Source organism: Littorina saxatilis, linkage group LG6 (genome assembly GCF_037325665.1).
Source record: "Littorina saxatilis isolate snail1 linkage group LG6, US_GU_Lsax_2.0, whole genome shotgun sequence".
NCBI lineage: Eukaryota > Metazoa > Mollusca > Gastropoda > Littorinimorpha > Littorinidae > Littorina > Littorina saxatilis.
The window spans coordinates 30,990,379-31,006,729 of NC_090250.1; the positions used below are offsets into that span (position 1 = coordinate 30,990,379).

The following is a 16,351-nucleotide window of genomic DNA, read 5'->3' on the forward strand; positions in this document are numbered from 1 at the left end:
GAGAGAGAGAGAGAGAGAGAGAGAGAGAGAAAGAAAGAGAGAGAGAGAGAGAGAGAGAGAGAGAGAGATACAAAGAGACAGAGAGTCGGACAGAGACACAGTCCGACAGACTAACATACAGTCTCAGGCAAAGGCAGACCAAACAAGTCGCGTGAAGCGATATAAAAACATTTAGTCAAGATCAACACCACAAACTAATCATCGCCGAGACTACATTCAGATAGTCTCGGCTAACCCTACCGAAGACCGAGACGGGTCATGCTCGCCGCCACGAAGCACGCGTCCGTAGCACTTACTGAACCTTTTGTTTGTTTGTTTGTTTGTTTGCTTAACGCCCAGCCGACCACGAAGGGCCATATCAGGGCGATGCTGCTTTGACATTTAACGTGCGCCACACACAAGACAGAAGTCGCAGCACAGGCTTCATGTCTCACCCAGTCACATTATTCTGACACCGGACCAACCAGTCCTAGCACTAACCCCATAATGCCAGACGCCAGGCGGAGCAGCCACTAGATTGCCAATTTTAAAGTCTTAGGTATGACCCGGCCGGGGTTCGAACCCATGACCTCCCGATCACGGGGCGGACGCCTTACCACTAGGCCAACCGTGCCGGTTACTTCTTACTGAACGTATTTTCTTTCATTCTGAGCCCATTTTTAGAGTAATCATGACATATCTATCTCTATAATTTTGAATTCAGGAGAAGACGAGGAATACAATGCAATCAATTTAAAATTAAAAATTTTAAGAGTAAATTTTCATTTAATTAATATACTTACCCAACTCACAAATAGCAATTAACTCTAGTTCAGTGCTGGTAATGCTGTACGCGTCCCCTTGGTAACCAAGGGAGGCCACTCTAAAAAAGAAAGTGATCCATCCCATAATGCCAGACTATCAACAGTCCGACATCCGTATGCGCGCGCATACGCCGCCATCTTATCATTCCAAAACGAAGCCCAACTCACTCTTTTTTAGACCCCAGTACCAACCACAGCGGGGAGGTGGGAGGGAATAAACGTTGTGAGTTGGGTAAGTATATTAATTAAATGAAAATTTACTCTTAAAATTTTTAATTAAATTACATATCCATACCCAACTCACAAATAGCAGATTGCTACTATAGGTGGCGGGTACTCACCAAAAATCAACGTACAAGGGCTTGTCCTGCTGCCACCATAGAAGGTAGTGCAAAACTGCCGTCTTGACGCAAGGAGGAGATGTCTCTCAGATAAAAATTCATGAAGACATCCTCCGATTTCCAATAGGCAGCCTCCAAAACATCAGCCAGACGGCCTGAACGGAGCACTGCCACAGAAGAGGCCCATGCTCTCGCCTCATGGGTTCTTGCCGAAGTCAGGGGGAGTACTGCCCTAACCTCTCCGGACTGAGTATGCCACCAGGCGTAAGCTTGCCTGATTAACGTGGAAACCCACTTGGTCAAAGTCACCTTAGCAATATCTTTGCCCCTTGCCGTATTGGGAGAAATAAAAAGCAACTTTTGATTTTCGGAACGAATGAACTTTGTTCGAGACAGGTAAACGCTGAGCGTTCTGACCGGACAGTTAACTATGTCAGGGTCTCCAGGAGCAAGGATGTTGCTCAAGGCAGGAACGTTAATGACAGGAGAAATATGGCCTGGTTTCTGATTCTTAGCTAAGAATTCTGGCCTGAATTTAAGAGATATGGAACCATCCTTTTCGGTTGCAATATCTTTATCTAAGCCGGATAAAGCATGAACCTCACTCCCTCTACGCGACGTAGCGAGCAAAGTTAGAAAAACGGCCTTGCGCGTCAAGTTAGCCAAACTAGATGACTGTAACGGTTCAAACTCGTTAGAGGCCAAAAATCTCAACACAAGCATCAAATCCCAAGCAGGGAGCGGAGACTTCATACGCGCGGCCTTAAGGGAGGCGCCCTTAATAACGCTAGCAACAACTCCGTCAAGAGTAATCTTATGGCCCAGCTGGAGGATCCGGGAAGGGGGATACAAACAGAGGAAGCCTCGCTGAATACCGAGTTGCGAACAAATCGATTTGAGGCTTCTCTATCTGCTCCCAAAGACGGTGCAGGGACTGGTGTGACAGAGTCCACTCTGAATGGACCACCTTGTCCCCCCTGCTCAGCGCATCTGCAAGGACGTTCAAGCTGCCCTTCAGAAAGATGGCTGACAGCAGAATACGATGCGAAGCGCACCACTTTAGAATGAGGCACGCACTGTCTGAGAGGCTGAGGGATCTCGTTCCGCCCTGCCTGTTCACGTAAGCCGCGACAGTCCTGTTGTCGGTGTGCAACCTGACATGACTGTTCTGAACAAACGGCAGAAAAGATTGGAGGGCCAAGGCAACGGCCTCCAACTCCAGAGCATTGATATGGCGCGTGGGAAGAGACAGGTCCCACGCCCCCGAAGCCACATGCTCCCCCAGGTGAGCTCCCCACCCCGTCAGAGAAGCATCGGTGAACAGCTCGTTCTCTGGCGCCGGGCACACTATCGGGACCCCCTGTGAGACCCAGGGAAGGAGCCAGACCTGCGTGGTCGCGACAAACCAGGCTCCCAGAGAAATCTGGGTGTCCCACCCCTGGGTTGACTGATCCCACCGGGCCTGAAGAGCTGCCTGAAAAGGCCTCTTGTGTACCCTGCCCAGTGGGACAAGAGTAGCCATAGACTCCTTCTGGCCAAGCACTGATGTCAGAATCCGTACACTGGCCAGATTCTCTCCGTGAAGCGCACGGAGCAAGTCTTGAAGTTTGGCCACCCTCTTCTGAGACGGGCGGACCGACCAACTGAGCGTATCGAACTCCATCCCCAAGTAAGTGAACGTCTGGGATGGAACCAGTTCTGATTTGCCCAGGTTCACAGAGAACCCGAGCTGGGCAGCCTGACTGAGCACCATGCGAGTATGGACGTGGCACAACTCCCTGTTCTGATGCAGGATAAGCCAATCGTCTAAATAAGCTCGCAGACGCACGCCCTCCTTGCGCACAAGAGCGCAGAGCTGACGCACCACGATGGTGAATATCCAAGGCGCGAGAGAAAGGCCGAACGGCAGTGCCCTGAACTGATAGGCCTTGGCTCCCCAGCGGAAGCGCAACCACTTCCTGTCCGTAACGTGCATCATGACGTGGAAGTATGCGTCTGTAAGGTCCACCGAGGTAGCCCAATCGCCTGGACGAAGCGCCTCTCGCACAGAGGCCGGCGTCTCCATGGTGAACTTCACCGTCCGGAGATACAAGTTCAGAGTAGACAAGTCCAGAACTGGTCTCCAAGCCCCCGAGGCTTTCGGTACAACAAACAGTCTGCCGTAAAACCCCGGGGACCGTAAGTCCAAGACCTCCTCTATCGCCCCTTTCGCGAGAAGGGCTGTCACCTCCCCTTGCACCGCGGCTCTCGCCTCCGGATCCCTGGGGGGTTTGCAAAGCGGGATTATCCTGGTCAGAGGTGCTTTTTCCCCTGACCAGAGAAGTCTGAACCCCGAACGAACGATCCCGGTAACCCACTTGCTGTCCACTAGCTGCAGCCAGGAAGAGAGGGCCCCGGACGGGCCGCCCGCCACAACCAGTGCGGGGGCTACCGGGAAGGCCTGTTCGGGGGAGTTTCATTGGGGGTGGGGCTTGCGCCCCGACCCCCTAGAACCACCAAAGGACTGACCCCTCTTAGGGTAGGGCGCACCGCGACCTCTACCCCCTGAAGAGAACGACTGTTTCTGAGCCTTACCGCCACCACCAGACGAGGATGTCTGAGGTTTGGCCGTAGACTGCGTCTGAGTCCGTGACTGAGACTGAGACTGAGGTTTGCCCTGAGCCTTAGGCAAACCCTGAAAGGCAATGCGGGCTATAGCAAGATCCCTCGCGTCCGCTGTCTCCTTCTGGAGAGCATCCAAAGAGGCCTGACCCAACAACGATCCCTCTAAAAACGGGGACACTTTCAAGGACTCAATCGTGGACTTATCACAAATCCTCGATCCCGTTAAAAACGCCGACCTCCTTGAGTGCACTGCATGTGCGTAAAGGTTTGCTGAAAACGACATCTGTTCCCTTGTCACCTTGGCCAAAGTGGCCAGAAGGGTAGACACGTCAAGCGCCGAAGCGTCGAACCTGAATTCAAAGGGGTCCAGCGAGGTCGCAATCGACCTCGAAAGAGACCGTTGCAGAGACTCTGACACTGACGTCAGCTCAAGCAACGACCTCCCTGCTTCTTCAAGAGCCATCATCGAAGCCTCGGTACACGGAAGCGCAGTGCTAGAACCGTAACCGACTTCACGCAGCGAAGCAAGCTCAGGCATCACCGGCAACACAGCCGTAGGTAACGCGAAATGCTCAATCAGCTTAACAGGCCGGGGAGCAAGCTTCAACTTCTGAATACCAGAAACAGCCCGATCCCCCGCCTTGGCCAACCACGGGAGAACGTCCTCAGGTGCATCGCCACGTTGCGACAACAATGGCACCTCCGGTCCGTTCCTCCCCTTGAAAACCTTTGCCATAACATAGGCAACTGAGGAAGACTCTTTAAACCGGAACTGACCAGAATCATTCTTGGCAGACCGGAAATCGTCAAAAGCCGACCTGGGTGGCAGAAGTCTCTCCTTGCTTCTCACCACCCCTTCCGGAAAGTATTTGGAAGCCGTCTCCGCTGCCAGAGCCACCGCGCTCGACAGCTTCGCCGGCAGGTTGAGAAGGGTGTCATCCACGGCCGTGGCATTGCCCTCCTCCAACCCTCCTTCCTGGTCGCTATCACAGCCAGGTGGGTCAACGCCAGAGAGACTTGCAAAGTCCTCGGAGTCACACCCACCATCCGTCCCCCGGGACGGAAATAGAACCGGCATACCCGACACTGAATCAGAGGTATATGCAGAGTTCATACGATTCACAGGGCTCCCTGCAACTGCTGGACCGGCGCGATGCCATTGGCCAGAAATTGCAGGAGGGCTTTCACCACGCACGTGGCTTACTCTCTCCTGTGATCGCACCCCGCCGTCACCAGAGAACCTGGTAACTTGTGGGGAAGACATACCTTTAGAGCGCACCGGCTCATGCAGAAGGGACACCAGTCGACCATCACCATGCTGAGACGCATGCACTTCCGCCCGAACCACGGTAGGAGCAGCCACAGCGGAAGCCGCAGCGGAAGCTGAAGCGAAACCGGAAGTGGAAGGAGTCGGTGAAGACCTGACTCTACCCAACGAAGAGACATCAAAGACGCCAGCCGGAAGTGCGCGAATCTCTGCTTTCGTCGACGACAAATCGGCCGCCAAAGTAGAAACCTGTGTACTTAAAGTCAAAAGCAATGACGCAATATCGGCGGGAGACACACCTGAATCACCAGGAGCCCCCGACGAAACAACCGGTTTAACAACATCCTTATCCTTATCACTACGTGTGACCTTGTCCTTCTTCGCGGACAAAATGGCGGACGAAGGCTTGTCAACAACAACATCAACATCACATCCTACATTTCCCGGTTCTATCTGAGAAGTGGCGGAAATTCCATCACTCTTTCTTCTAGACGAAGAACTTCTCTTAGAGGAAGAAGTACTAGCAGCCGGAGAAGCTGAAGCAGCAGCCTGTCTCGAACTAGTTCTATTCTTGGCGCACTCCGCCATGTCAAAGCGAACTCACAAAAAATTTTCGAAACTGAAAAATTTTACAAGTTCACAAACGTGCGACAGAAACGTCGCCAAAGTTACATAAAACAAGAAAGCTCTCACCCAAAAACAGCCAGGGTATAGACAAAGCTCGGCGGCAGACCAAGGGGCGAAGTCAAAGTCAGGAAACAAAGACCAAGGCTGAACACAGCCGGAGCGTACAACAAAACGCGACCAGACACGTCGCTCGCTGAGAGTGGAATGATAAGATGGCGGCGTATGCGCGCGCATACGGATGTCGGACTGTTGATAGTCTGGCATTATGGGATGGATCACTTTCTTTTTTAGAGTGGCCTCCCTTGGTTACCAAGGGGACGCGTACAGCGTTACCAGCACTGATTTAGAGTTAATTGCTATTTGTGAGTTGGGTATGGATATGTAATTTAATCTGTTTGCGAAAAATCGATTTTAATGACAACTTTCATGAGCAAACTCAATTAATTTTTAAGCCTCCAAGCTGAAATGCAATACCAAAGTCCGGGCTTCGTCGAAGATTACTTGACCAAATTTTCAACCAATTTGGTTGAAAAATGAGAGCGTGATGGTGCTGCCTCAACTTTTACAAAAAGCCGGATATGACGTCATCAAAGACATTTATCCACAAAATGAAAAATATGTCTGGGGATATCATGCCCAGGAACTCTCATGTAAAGTTTCATAAATATCGGTCCAGTAGTTTCTCTGAATCGCTCTATACACACACATACACCACAACCCTCATCTCGATTCCCCGTCTATGTTAAAACATTTCGTCAAAACTTGACTAAACGTAAAAAGATGAAGAGAGAGCAGTCACTTACCAAGTGCACATTTGAGAAGATTGGTGACCTTTGAGTTGACCCCTACCACCCTGTACAATCCCTGTTCATGTAGACCTGAAGCAAATATGTTAAATACATTACACTACTATATGTTACACACACTACCTGTGGCACAGAACATGCACACTCTACATGTCACAGTCATTTGTCGTGGAAATATCCACTCCAGTGAGAAGTATCAACAAGCTTTCTTCACCTGGCAACATCATCAGTTGGTCATTTACTCTGCAGCATGAATATGGATTGTTCTCATGTCTGGCACACAATCACACTTAGCCATTTCTGGTTGACATTTTATTTTGCAGCATTGATAAATTCCCTCCTTAAAACTTTGTGACCGATCAAAAAATGCAGCAAAAATGAGATGGCACTGCATAATCACACTATAAAAAGCAACAAGAACAAGTTGTGTAATGTTTATCAAATTAATAAGGAGAACTTTACATGAGGTTAATCCCATGGTAACAAATGTTCAGCATTTAATTCAACCATTCATTCATCTAAAAATTAAGTAATTAAATAAATAATAATAAAATCAACTAGAATCGTACTTACCCCGTGCCTCTATGGCTGCAATTCCTTTGTTCATGAAACTGAAGCCTATTTCATCTAGCAACGCTGAGAAAAACAAACAAACAATAATCTTTGTAACGTAAAATATTCAGAAGCCATAACTTATAATGTAAGACATAATGCATGTACACACACACACACAAACACAAACACACACACACACACACACATGCACACACACACATGCACTGACACATTTTCTCTCTCATTACCTCTCTCTTGCTCCTCCTTATTTCTATTTCTCCCTCTCCCTGTCATGATATGTCACACTCACATGCTCCCTCCCTTACAGTCTTACACAAGCAAATAAACACGTCTCTAACGAAAAGTGCCCATAGTCAAACTGCCTTCTATGTTTCATTTCATTAAGACATGAACAATCATGACAATTATCATAATAATACAAACTAACATCTATAACAACAAGTGTACAATCCAGACCTGCCTACCCCCAAAATTACGAGATGTAATGAGCCAAGCCAAAAAGAGTAATCTGGTGGAAGAAAGTGTAATCAAGATTTCATTCGGCAATCATTTCGCACATTGTCATTTCTGCTCGGACAATTTCTCCCTCGAGTTTTGTTACTGTATTACTTGACTCAGACTTCCTGATAAGGAAACAGGAAATTCGAAAGTCTTTTGTCTTTTGGTTTCCATGAGCTCTCTTTACTGCATCCTTGTGATAATTTGTCCCGATGTGCTATGCAGTCATATTTTCCAATGTGTGCACACAAAAAGTCACTGTGGCAAAGGGAACACAAGACGTGCTTTGGTCCTTTTGATTAAGGTCTTAGGCATGGGCACGGTTCCATTTAACTGCCTTTGAATTTCTTTTGAATGGCTTTATTCTTTTTTACAGCAATCCTTTTACCACCACTGTGACCAACTTCCTCATCAGACTCATCCGTCTCATGGAAACTTAGATTTTCCACGCGTCGCTAGTTCATTGTAATGCGAACGGCGGCGTCTATCTTGCATGTATGTGGCTGAACAGACCGGTAATGACTGGATATTGCCCAAACGATCTTGCGCAGGTTCAAACGCAAGCTCTGCGAGAGCAGATCAGATTTACATCGAGATGAGATGGGAAAAATCGTACTTCCATTGTGGAAAGCGTGGTGGCGTAGTTTGGGTTAACAATCGTAGTAAATTACGCCCAAATCGTAAGGGTAGGCAGGTCTGACAATCCATACCCCAAAAAATTTAAAAAAAGGCTGATCTATAAACTGCAGGTCACTCACAGTTTACTTTAAAACCAAGAAAAACTTCACTTACTGTCATCAGACTTGCTGACACTCGTTGGATGATAAATCTGAAACACAGAGAAGCATAATTTATTAAAAGAAAAAGAAAAAATAACAAAAACACACACAAACAACAACAGTATCTTGCATTTGTTAATAAACAAATCATTCCTGCTTGAGAATCGAAAGCACAATTGTTCATCACTTGTAAACTCTAACCATAGACCAGAATAAAATGTACAACAGCTAACAGTTCATGCATCCTTCTTTCCAGGAGTTCCTTCATCTCAGTAAGTCCCCACTAAATCCAGATTGACAAATCTTCCAGCCCCTCAACAAATCCAGATTGACAAATCTTCCAGCCCCACAATGAATCCATGGATTGATTAAAATTCCCAGCCTTGTAATGCAACTAAGCACTGAAATATATGTATCAGTATTAAAAACTAAATTACCGGTTCCTTCCCATCCATAGCATCCAGCCAGAGTCGCCTGTCCTCGTCTGAGAGAGCCTGGAATGTCATTGTACCTTGCCTGCAATGAGACGTATATAATCAGCCATGCCATTTAGACAAGGAGTATGCAAGGAGTGTATGGGTGTGCGATAGTTATCCACAACCGGACAAATACCAATGGCGTTTATGCTATATGGCGAAATAAATTCTTGTTCTTGTTTCACGATATTTTTGTGTCCGTCACTCACACTCAAACAACGAAGAGTGAAAGAATAAACAGGTATATTCAGGTGTCATTTATCATCTTATGATTTTGTTTCAAACAAATGACATAATACATGCTGCAATTAAACAAACACAAAGAGTCTTGAAGACCTTATAAGGTCAAGGCACTAATACTGAATAAGCTGGTGTCGTTTTTCTTCTCATTTCTGCTGACGAGGTTGTTTTTGTAGGCTGTTTCATAAACTAACATTTATAATCTGAGGTGAGCAAATGGCACAAGCGCCATTTCAACTCTATAAAACTCAGGTGAGGTCTATTCCATTTGTAAGGCATGTCAATTTTAAATAACACACGTTGCTCCCATCCTCCCCAAGAGAAAGGAAATGGTATTAAAATTATTAAATATCAACTACAACTGCACTTATATGAACATGCTCCCAAACCCTGTCCAGGTAGAAAATGGTTGCACTTACTTTTCTTTCACAGTGACGTCAAAACAAAAACGTCGTTCTATAGACTCTGACGCCCTCCTGTAGATCGACAAAGTCAAAAACAATGAACAAAAGGTAGAAACAGCTTAACTAATAAAATAACAAATAATCAAAAACAAGGGTAGATAAAACAAGTGACATAAGAGAAACAAGACTCCCCCGAAATCGGCGTATGCTGCCTGAATGGCGGGGTAAAAACGGTCATACACGTAATATTCCATTCGTGCTATAAACATGAATGAACGTGGGAGTCTTAGCCCATGAACGAAGAAGAAGAAGAGAAAAAAGAAAAAAGAATAAGACAAGAGAAGAAGCAATCTGGAGAAAATAGACACAGTTCTCCGAATGAGATTGGACACATAAGTTATACTCAGTAGGTGTAACCATTTAACCCAACCATCCGTCTGTCCGTCCGTCCGTCCGTCCGTCCGTCCCTCCGTCCGTCCGTCCCTCCCTCCCTCCCTCCCTCCCTCCCTCCCTCCCTCCCTCCCTCCCTCCCTCCCTCCATCCATCCATCCATCCATCCATCCATCCATCCATCCATCCATCCATCCATCCACCCACCCACCCACCCACCCACCCACCCACCCACCCACCCATCCATCAATCCATCCATCTACCAACCATCCCATTAAGCCAAATGAAATTAAATCAATAAATGACTTACCTGACACAAGATTCTAGTGAGTACTGTTCTGGCTCACTCTGGAAGAAAACCAACACAAACAAAATCACACTGAATATTTTGATAAGTCAACTCTCAAAACTGGTAATAACTGACTCATCTGCCCCAGTTAAAACATGAACGAAATTTCATTCTGTCTGCCCTTGAACGAATTATCTATACATATAAATAAAAGAGAGTGTCTGTCTGTCTGTCTGTGTGTGTGTGTCTGTCTGCCTGTGGTCACCATACCTCTGAGATGGCAAGAGGCAGGAACAAAATAGTCTGCAGGCACACTCCCTGGGAGTCGCAGATGTGCACCTTGGTTTTAGTTTCTTGATTTATTGTTTCCTTTCTCAGATTATGGACCTCCCATTTATTGAATACAGCCTATATAGTGCAAGGCCAGTTCAGTGCCTGGTGTTCACATGTAGTAAGCACATAATGTCAGTCATATTACAGACTTTCTATTGCTCCTATGAGGAGAAACAATGAAGAAGAGAAAATCAACCGGATAGTTCAGGAAATGTCTAGAAGCAAAGGGAGGTAACACTCACGTTGTTATACATTTAAGGGAGGTAACTCTTCTCTTGCAGGCATGCCTGATCAGTCTTTACCGAATATAAAGAGTCAATGATAGACTGCTTCTCAAGTATCCAGAACGTTCCTAAGGAAGGGAGATAACTCAAATCAAAGTTATGCTTCAGCAAACAGAGTGTGTTGTTGGTATTAAATACTTTTACACTGTCTCATTCTTATATAGAGTCGAAGTGAGAAACTCCTGGGCGAAGCCGGGCCCAAAATGCTAGTTATGAATAAAGACATTGGCTGACAGTCCACACTTACATGAAGACACCTGTTTTGTTTGTTGTTGTTTCTGGGGGGGGGGGGGGGGGTTAATAGGTAATACACACAGGGCAATGGGGATGGAGGAATAAGGCAAAAAGCTAATAAACAAGTGAATCAATTCCTGGAGTTGTGAACATTTATTGCAAGTTACACGTGCTCTTTAAACTACAACTTTTATTAGATAAAAGATGCCCTGAGCTTCTTTTTCTTATCTAAATGCAACGCACATTCAGTATTAAAGTTTCTCACTGCTACTAATCTTTGTTAAAATTCCAAGGGAATTTAGCAGTATTTCTCAGCCTTTGAATCAATAATTTAATTTAATTTTTCGATTTGCCTCTTTCGTTCTGTGTCATAAGTTTTATGTTTGTTTTATTTGTTTGTTTTTCCTTTGAGCTAACAATCAAAGATGACAATATGAAGCTACATTATTTAACAATTTAGCCGTTTCCTTTTCCACAGTAAATGTACAAAATTAAAATGGTAAGATAAGCTATGTTGATAGTATGGCAACATGCAAAATTCTACTAATTTACTCAAAAGGCATGCTGACACGACTAACAAGTGTACACTAAATTCAGAACAGTAAAGAATCATCAACAAATGTAAGACTAAGAACCTAGTAACTTTGAAAACATGACAACAAAATCAAAACTTGTGTTATTCTCTACATCCATTGTATTCTCTGGTGTATTTGGTGCCATCAAAGTTTCATTCTTCCTGTGAGAGGCTTGAGTTTTTAAAACATGTAAAAATGCCCATGATGAAATGCTAGTTACTGTAAAATGTAAATTTCCCATAAATTATCATTCTTTTTTCCCTGTACAATTGAGCACAACATCTTCACATGGGAAACTGAAGCGTACGATCTGTATCATGGCAACTAAAACACAAAACTAAGTGACGACCAAATGACTAATTTAATAATAATAATAATAATACGAGAATTTATAACGCGCACATATCTCACCACAAGGCGACCCAAGGTGCACTAAATTAATTTAATACAGCACATTTAATACAAACAAGAGCCAGATATATACAAACGACGTCATTTAATGACTGATAGGGAAGATGACACTTTGGGCTTGAAGCAACACTAACTACTGGAACTGGATGGGTGAGTGCTCAAAGAAAAGTGCAACACAATCAAAACAGATTGCTGGACAAACTCTCAGTCTCACAGGAAGAGTACATATCGTTTTTCCTTTTGCCATATATTTGCTTTCAGCAAAGACGTAACCAGTATTTGCTTTCTGCAAGGACGATGGACCTCATGTTTGTGAACTTTTAAAAGTCTGAATTATCCCTTCCACTGCTGGTTTCATGTCTGATTTACAAAGATGCTTTCCCTTTTTAAGCTACACCGGTAAAGAGACCATTTCTCTGACTCTTACTTTCTTGCCCTAACTACTAACAGTAATGGTCTACTCATATATATATATTTTTTTTTTACATATTACAGCAGTGCATCGACTGTTGTTCCCAGGCGCCTAGGTCTTCCGTCATTAACGCATACTTTTTTATATGACCCCTGGCCTGAGTCAATAGTTTTAACATGGAGGATTTCTTCTAACCATTACTTCTCCTCTAAAGTGGACAAAGCCAGGACTTTTGCTTTGCACCTCTACATGTTTTCAGTCCAGGTCCAACTGACTTTTTGTCCTCTAAGGCTGGGAACGATAATTTTGTATGAGAAAAGAGAATTCAATTTTTTGGACATACTGTGCAGCTGCAAAAAACAACTAACCATCTGGTCTGCAGGTAAACATGAACGTGACAGTGAAAAGAGTAGAGGGCAAAAAGTAAGATGACATTGAAACCAACAAAGGTTAGAAACAAAGATTTTCTGACAAAGAAACGGACAACTGGCTCTGAAATACTCTGATTAACACAGGTACTCACTGAAAACCTGGCAGTCTGGTATTAGTGAAGCAACCATTCAATCAGTCATTTCTAGGACTATTCAGTTCCTCTACTGGAGCATCAATTACTGAACAAATCAGAAGGTATCAAAGCTGTGATTCAAGTTTCTAGGACTATTCCGTTCCTCTATTGGAGCATCAATTACTGAATAAATCAGAAGGTATCAAAGCTGTGATTCACGTTTTCCACAAGGTTCCTAAGCCTAGCTAGTTCTTGCAAACTGTGTAAAACTGATCAGGTTCTAACACAGCCATCAGCTAAGACGTCTTGGATGCAGCCTTGATTTCAGTGACCTTGCAATCAAAGCAGAAGACAAATGTTCCACAGGATAAAGCCAGGTTCTTTTTGGATCTATGAGATCACACTCAGTTAACTGATTAGCGAGTCCATACATAAGGCATTGGGAAGAGGAACTGTTCACAGCATTAACGATGAAAATGCCAGGCAATGATAATGATATCCGGGGCTGAAGTGCACAAGGCGAAACTGGGTGCCACCAAACTGGGTTGGAACAATACGTTGCGTCTTATTGGTTGAAATCACAACAAATCTAAATTTCAAGCAAATCTGAGCCTACAGCTACGCACCACCCATTTGGGTGGCACCCAGTTTTGTTTCAAGCAAATCTGAGCCTACAGCTACACACCACCCATTTGGGTGGCACCCAGTTTTGTTTCAAGCAAATCTGAGCCTACAGCTACGCACCACCGATTTGGGTGGCACCCAGTTTTGTTTCAACCAAATCTGAGCCAACGGCTACGCACCACCCAGTTTTGTTTCAAGCAAATCTGAGCCTACAGCTGCGCACCACCCATTTGGGTGGCACCCAGTTTTGTTTCAAGCAAATCTGAGCCTACAGCTATGCACCACCCATTTGGGTGGCACCCAGTTTTGTTTCAACCAAATCTGAGCCTACAGCTATGCACCACCCATTTGGGTGGCACCCAGTTTTGTTTCAACCAAATCTGAGCCTACAGCTATGCACCACCCATTTGGGTGGCACCCAGTTTTGTTTCAAGCAAATCTGAGCCAACAGCTACGCACCACCCATTTGGGTGGCACCCAGTTTTGTTTCAACCAAATCTGAGCCTACAGCTACGCACCACCCATTTGGGTGGCACCCAGTTTTGTTTCTTGTGCCTCGGCCCTGGACATCAAACAGAAATTCACTGTCTTCAAGCCTGCACCCAAGACTTCTTTGTGGGCTTTTCCCTTTCACAGGATATTTGTTTAATGAGCCTGCTGTAGTCAATAACCTTGACAGTGTCAAGAAAAGTTGGATGTTGAAATGATTTCTCTGCAGCAGGTCACACACATGAATCTGTTAATGTAACACTGGTGAAACGTCCACCCAGATTTAGCCCTGATAAGCAGTTTGTACTTCAGTTTAATGATTTTCATACAAGCACACTGACATGTTCTTAGCTGGAGATGAAACTTTCAATGATCAGCAGCATCTATGGTCTACGTTACAGTGTAAAGCTGTCCGAGCACAGAACACTAAGGCCACATAACGTGAGCTAAACACAGCAGAAAAGTGAATGAAACCTGTACTGACCAGTTTGCCGCCAGTCTGGTTGTAGAGAATCATGTAAAACTCCTTGGTCTCTTTCTTGTACTGGCAGTAAAACTTTGTCCATGTGGTGCCTAGTGCCTCTGAAAACACAAGCACAAAGAATGTCACTCAGCTGTTTTCATCAGAAATCTTCATCTGTGTATCAGCTAACTGCCTTGTAAAACTGTAGGTTTTTCAGAAGAAACAAAGTCTGAAATATTAGACAGTTATTCTATACATAGTGGCTTTGTAATTGATAAATCATCACCCCTCCCTCTCACACAGACCCTCCCAGAACCCCCCCCCCCCCCCTTCTTTTTCCAAAATAAAATTCCTGTCTCTTCCATCCACCCCCATCCCACCCACTGCTAGCATCACAGACACACACAGAACTACAGGCACTCCAATATATTTACTGGCTTAGTGGTTATTGAAAACACTGTCCGCATCCACTGGTCATTTAGTGCAATGAGACAACAAAGAGACAGTATAGTCCAAATTGCTTTCAAAAACCTTCACCTTATTATTATCACATTTTTCACAAAAAAAGATCAGCTGGCCCAATTGTACAGGCAGATGCTTCACCGTTACAATTTCAAAGTTCCTAAAATTCATAATGATCTATCAATATCTATGATAGTGTAACATTTAGATCTCGACAATTCCGCTTTAAAAACAGGACCCACTTTTCTCAAGGAGGTAGAGATAACCTTCCCGCGTGAATCTCCTCATTGTGCACGACTGGTCCATAGATTTCTGTACACACAAACAAGACCATACAAATTAATCAATGATGACGACAACAAGAACATCGATGAGGACGATAAGAAAAGAGGAGGATGGTAATGATTCTGTTATGAAATTGTTTCCACCACAACTGCCTTTTTACATGCACTGGTATTGTTATAAACAGAAGAAATCCTCAATCGCCATGACAAAAACAACTTAGCTGTCAAAAAAGTACACGTGAAGGCTTCTTCAGGACCAACACCAAGTAACATAGAAAAACTCTTGCACTATTTTCCAAATACAGTCAAAGCTGCGCTGAACTAAAATGTCATCAGTACATTAAAAGTGCCAGAACTTCTCTCAAAAGAAACTGCTCAAGGCTTCCTGTGAAACAACCCACTTTATTTTTTTCCACATATCCACAAGCTGACAGATACAGATTTAGTATTTTTTTATCAATGTTTGGATATATCAAAAACAAAATGAATATAAATGATTTGATGTATATGAAATTAAAAAAGAAACTGCTTTTGCAAGAATAATTAAACTTTTTATACTTGACAGATATAAATCTGACCAACAAAAAAGACAAAAGGCCATGAATAAAAAGAACACAAACAATACTCAACAACAGTACAATTAAGTAACATAAAATGATTCCACTCTCCTCATCCTAATAATCAACGATATCTGCCTTAACGGAATATGCCCAGCCTTGGTATAAAAAAATGTTGTGAGTACAGGATGTTGTGCAACAGAGTTACTTCCATCAAAGATTGTAATCATTATTTTGTATGTTAAATGCTAAATGCCTTGTTAAAAGTGTTGGATGGTCTTGTTGTCAGCACACAAAACAACATTTCTCTGAATTGAGATATAATTACTACTGTAGTACAATGTATTATATTATAATTGCTCCTTTTAAAAAACCTTTTTAACCCCTTCACTGCCCACCCCGTATGTAATACGTGGTCATTTTCGGTTTGTCCTACGCCCATAACCGTATCTCATACGTGGGATTTGTGTCAACAACATTTCAGGACATTTCTGAAAACTAAATGGGAGGTAACCACTGTCCAAGTACTTGTAGGGGTTCTAAACACATTTCTTTCCCATAAACCGTTCGGATAATGCTGTTATACTGTGGCAGTGAAGGGGTTAAGACACTATCTTT

At 44.2% G+C, this 16,351-nt stretch overlaps 2 protein-coding genes across 3 annotated transcripts in view; both read right to left on the reverse strand.

The window, feature by feature from the left end:
- Positions 1 to 16,351, reverse strand: part of LOC138968988 (lipoyl synthase, mitochondrial-like) — a 115,920-nt gene that overhangs the window by 29,021 nt on the left and 70,548 nt on the right. The gene's annotated exons all lie outside the window — the stretch shown is intronic.
- The window catches only part of LOC138968983 (rho GTPase-activating protein 26-like), a 61,425-nt gene that overhangs the window by 22,252 nt on the left and 22,822 nt on the right, over positions 1 to 16,351 (reverse strand). For both annotated transcript variants that reach the window (XM_070341666.1, XM_070341665.1), the window contains exons 10-17: positions 15,135 to 15,204; positions 14,452 to 14,549; positions 10,122 to 10,159; positions 9,437 to 9,493; positions 8,739 to 8,817; positions 8,315 to 8,351; positions 7,022 to 7,084; positions 6,446 to 6,520 (exon numbers count right to left, since the gene is read on the reverse strand). In XM_070341666.1, the coding sequence (XP_070197767.1) occupies positions 6,446 to 6,520; positions 7,022 to 7,084; positions 8,315 to 8,351; positions 8,739 to 8,817; positions 9,437 to 9,493; positions 10,122 to 10,159; positions 14,452 to 14,549; positions 15,135 to 15,204 (517 nt within the window). The remainder of the gene's footprint in view (positions 1 to 6,445; positions 6,521 to 7,021; positions 7,085 to 8,314; positions 8,352 to 8,738; positions 8,818 to 9,436; positions 9,494 to 10,121; positions 10,160 to 14,451; positions 14,550 to 15,134; positions 15,205 to 16,351) is intronic.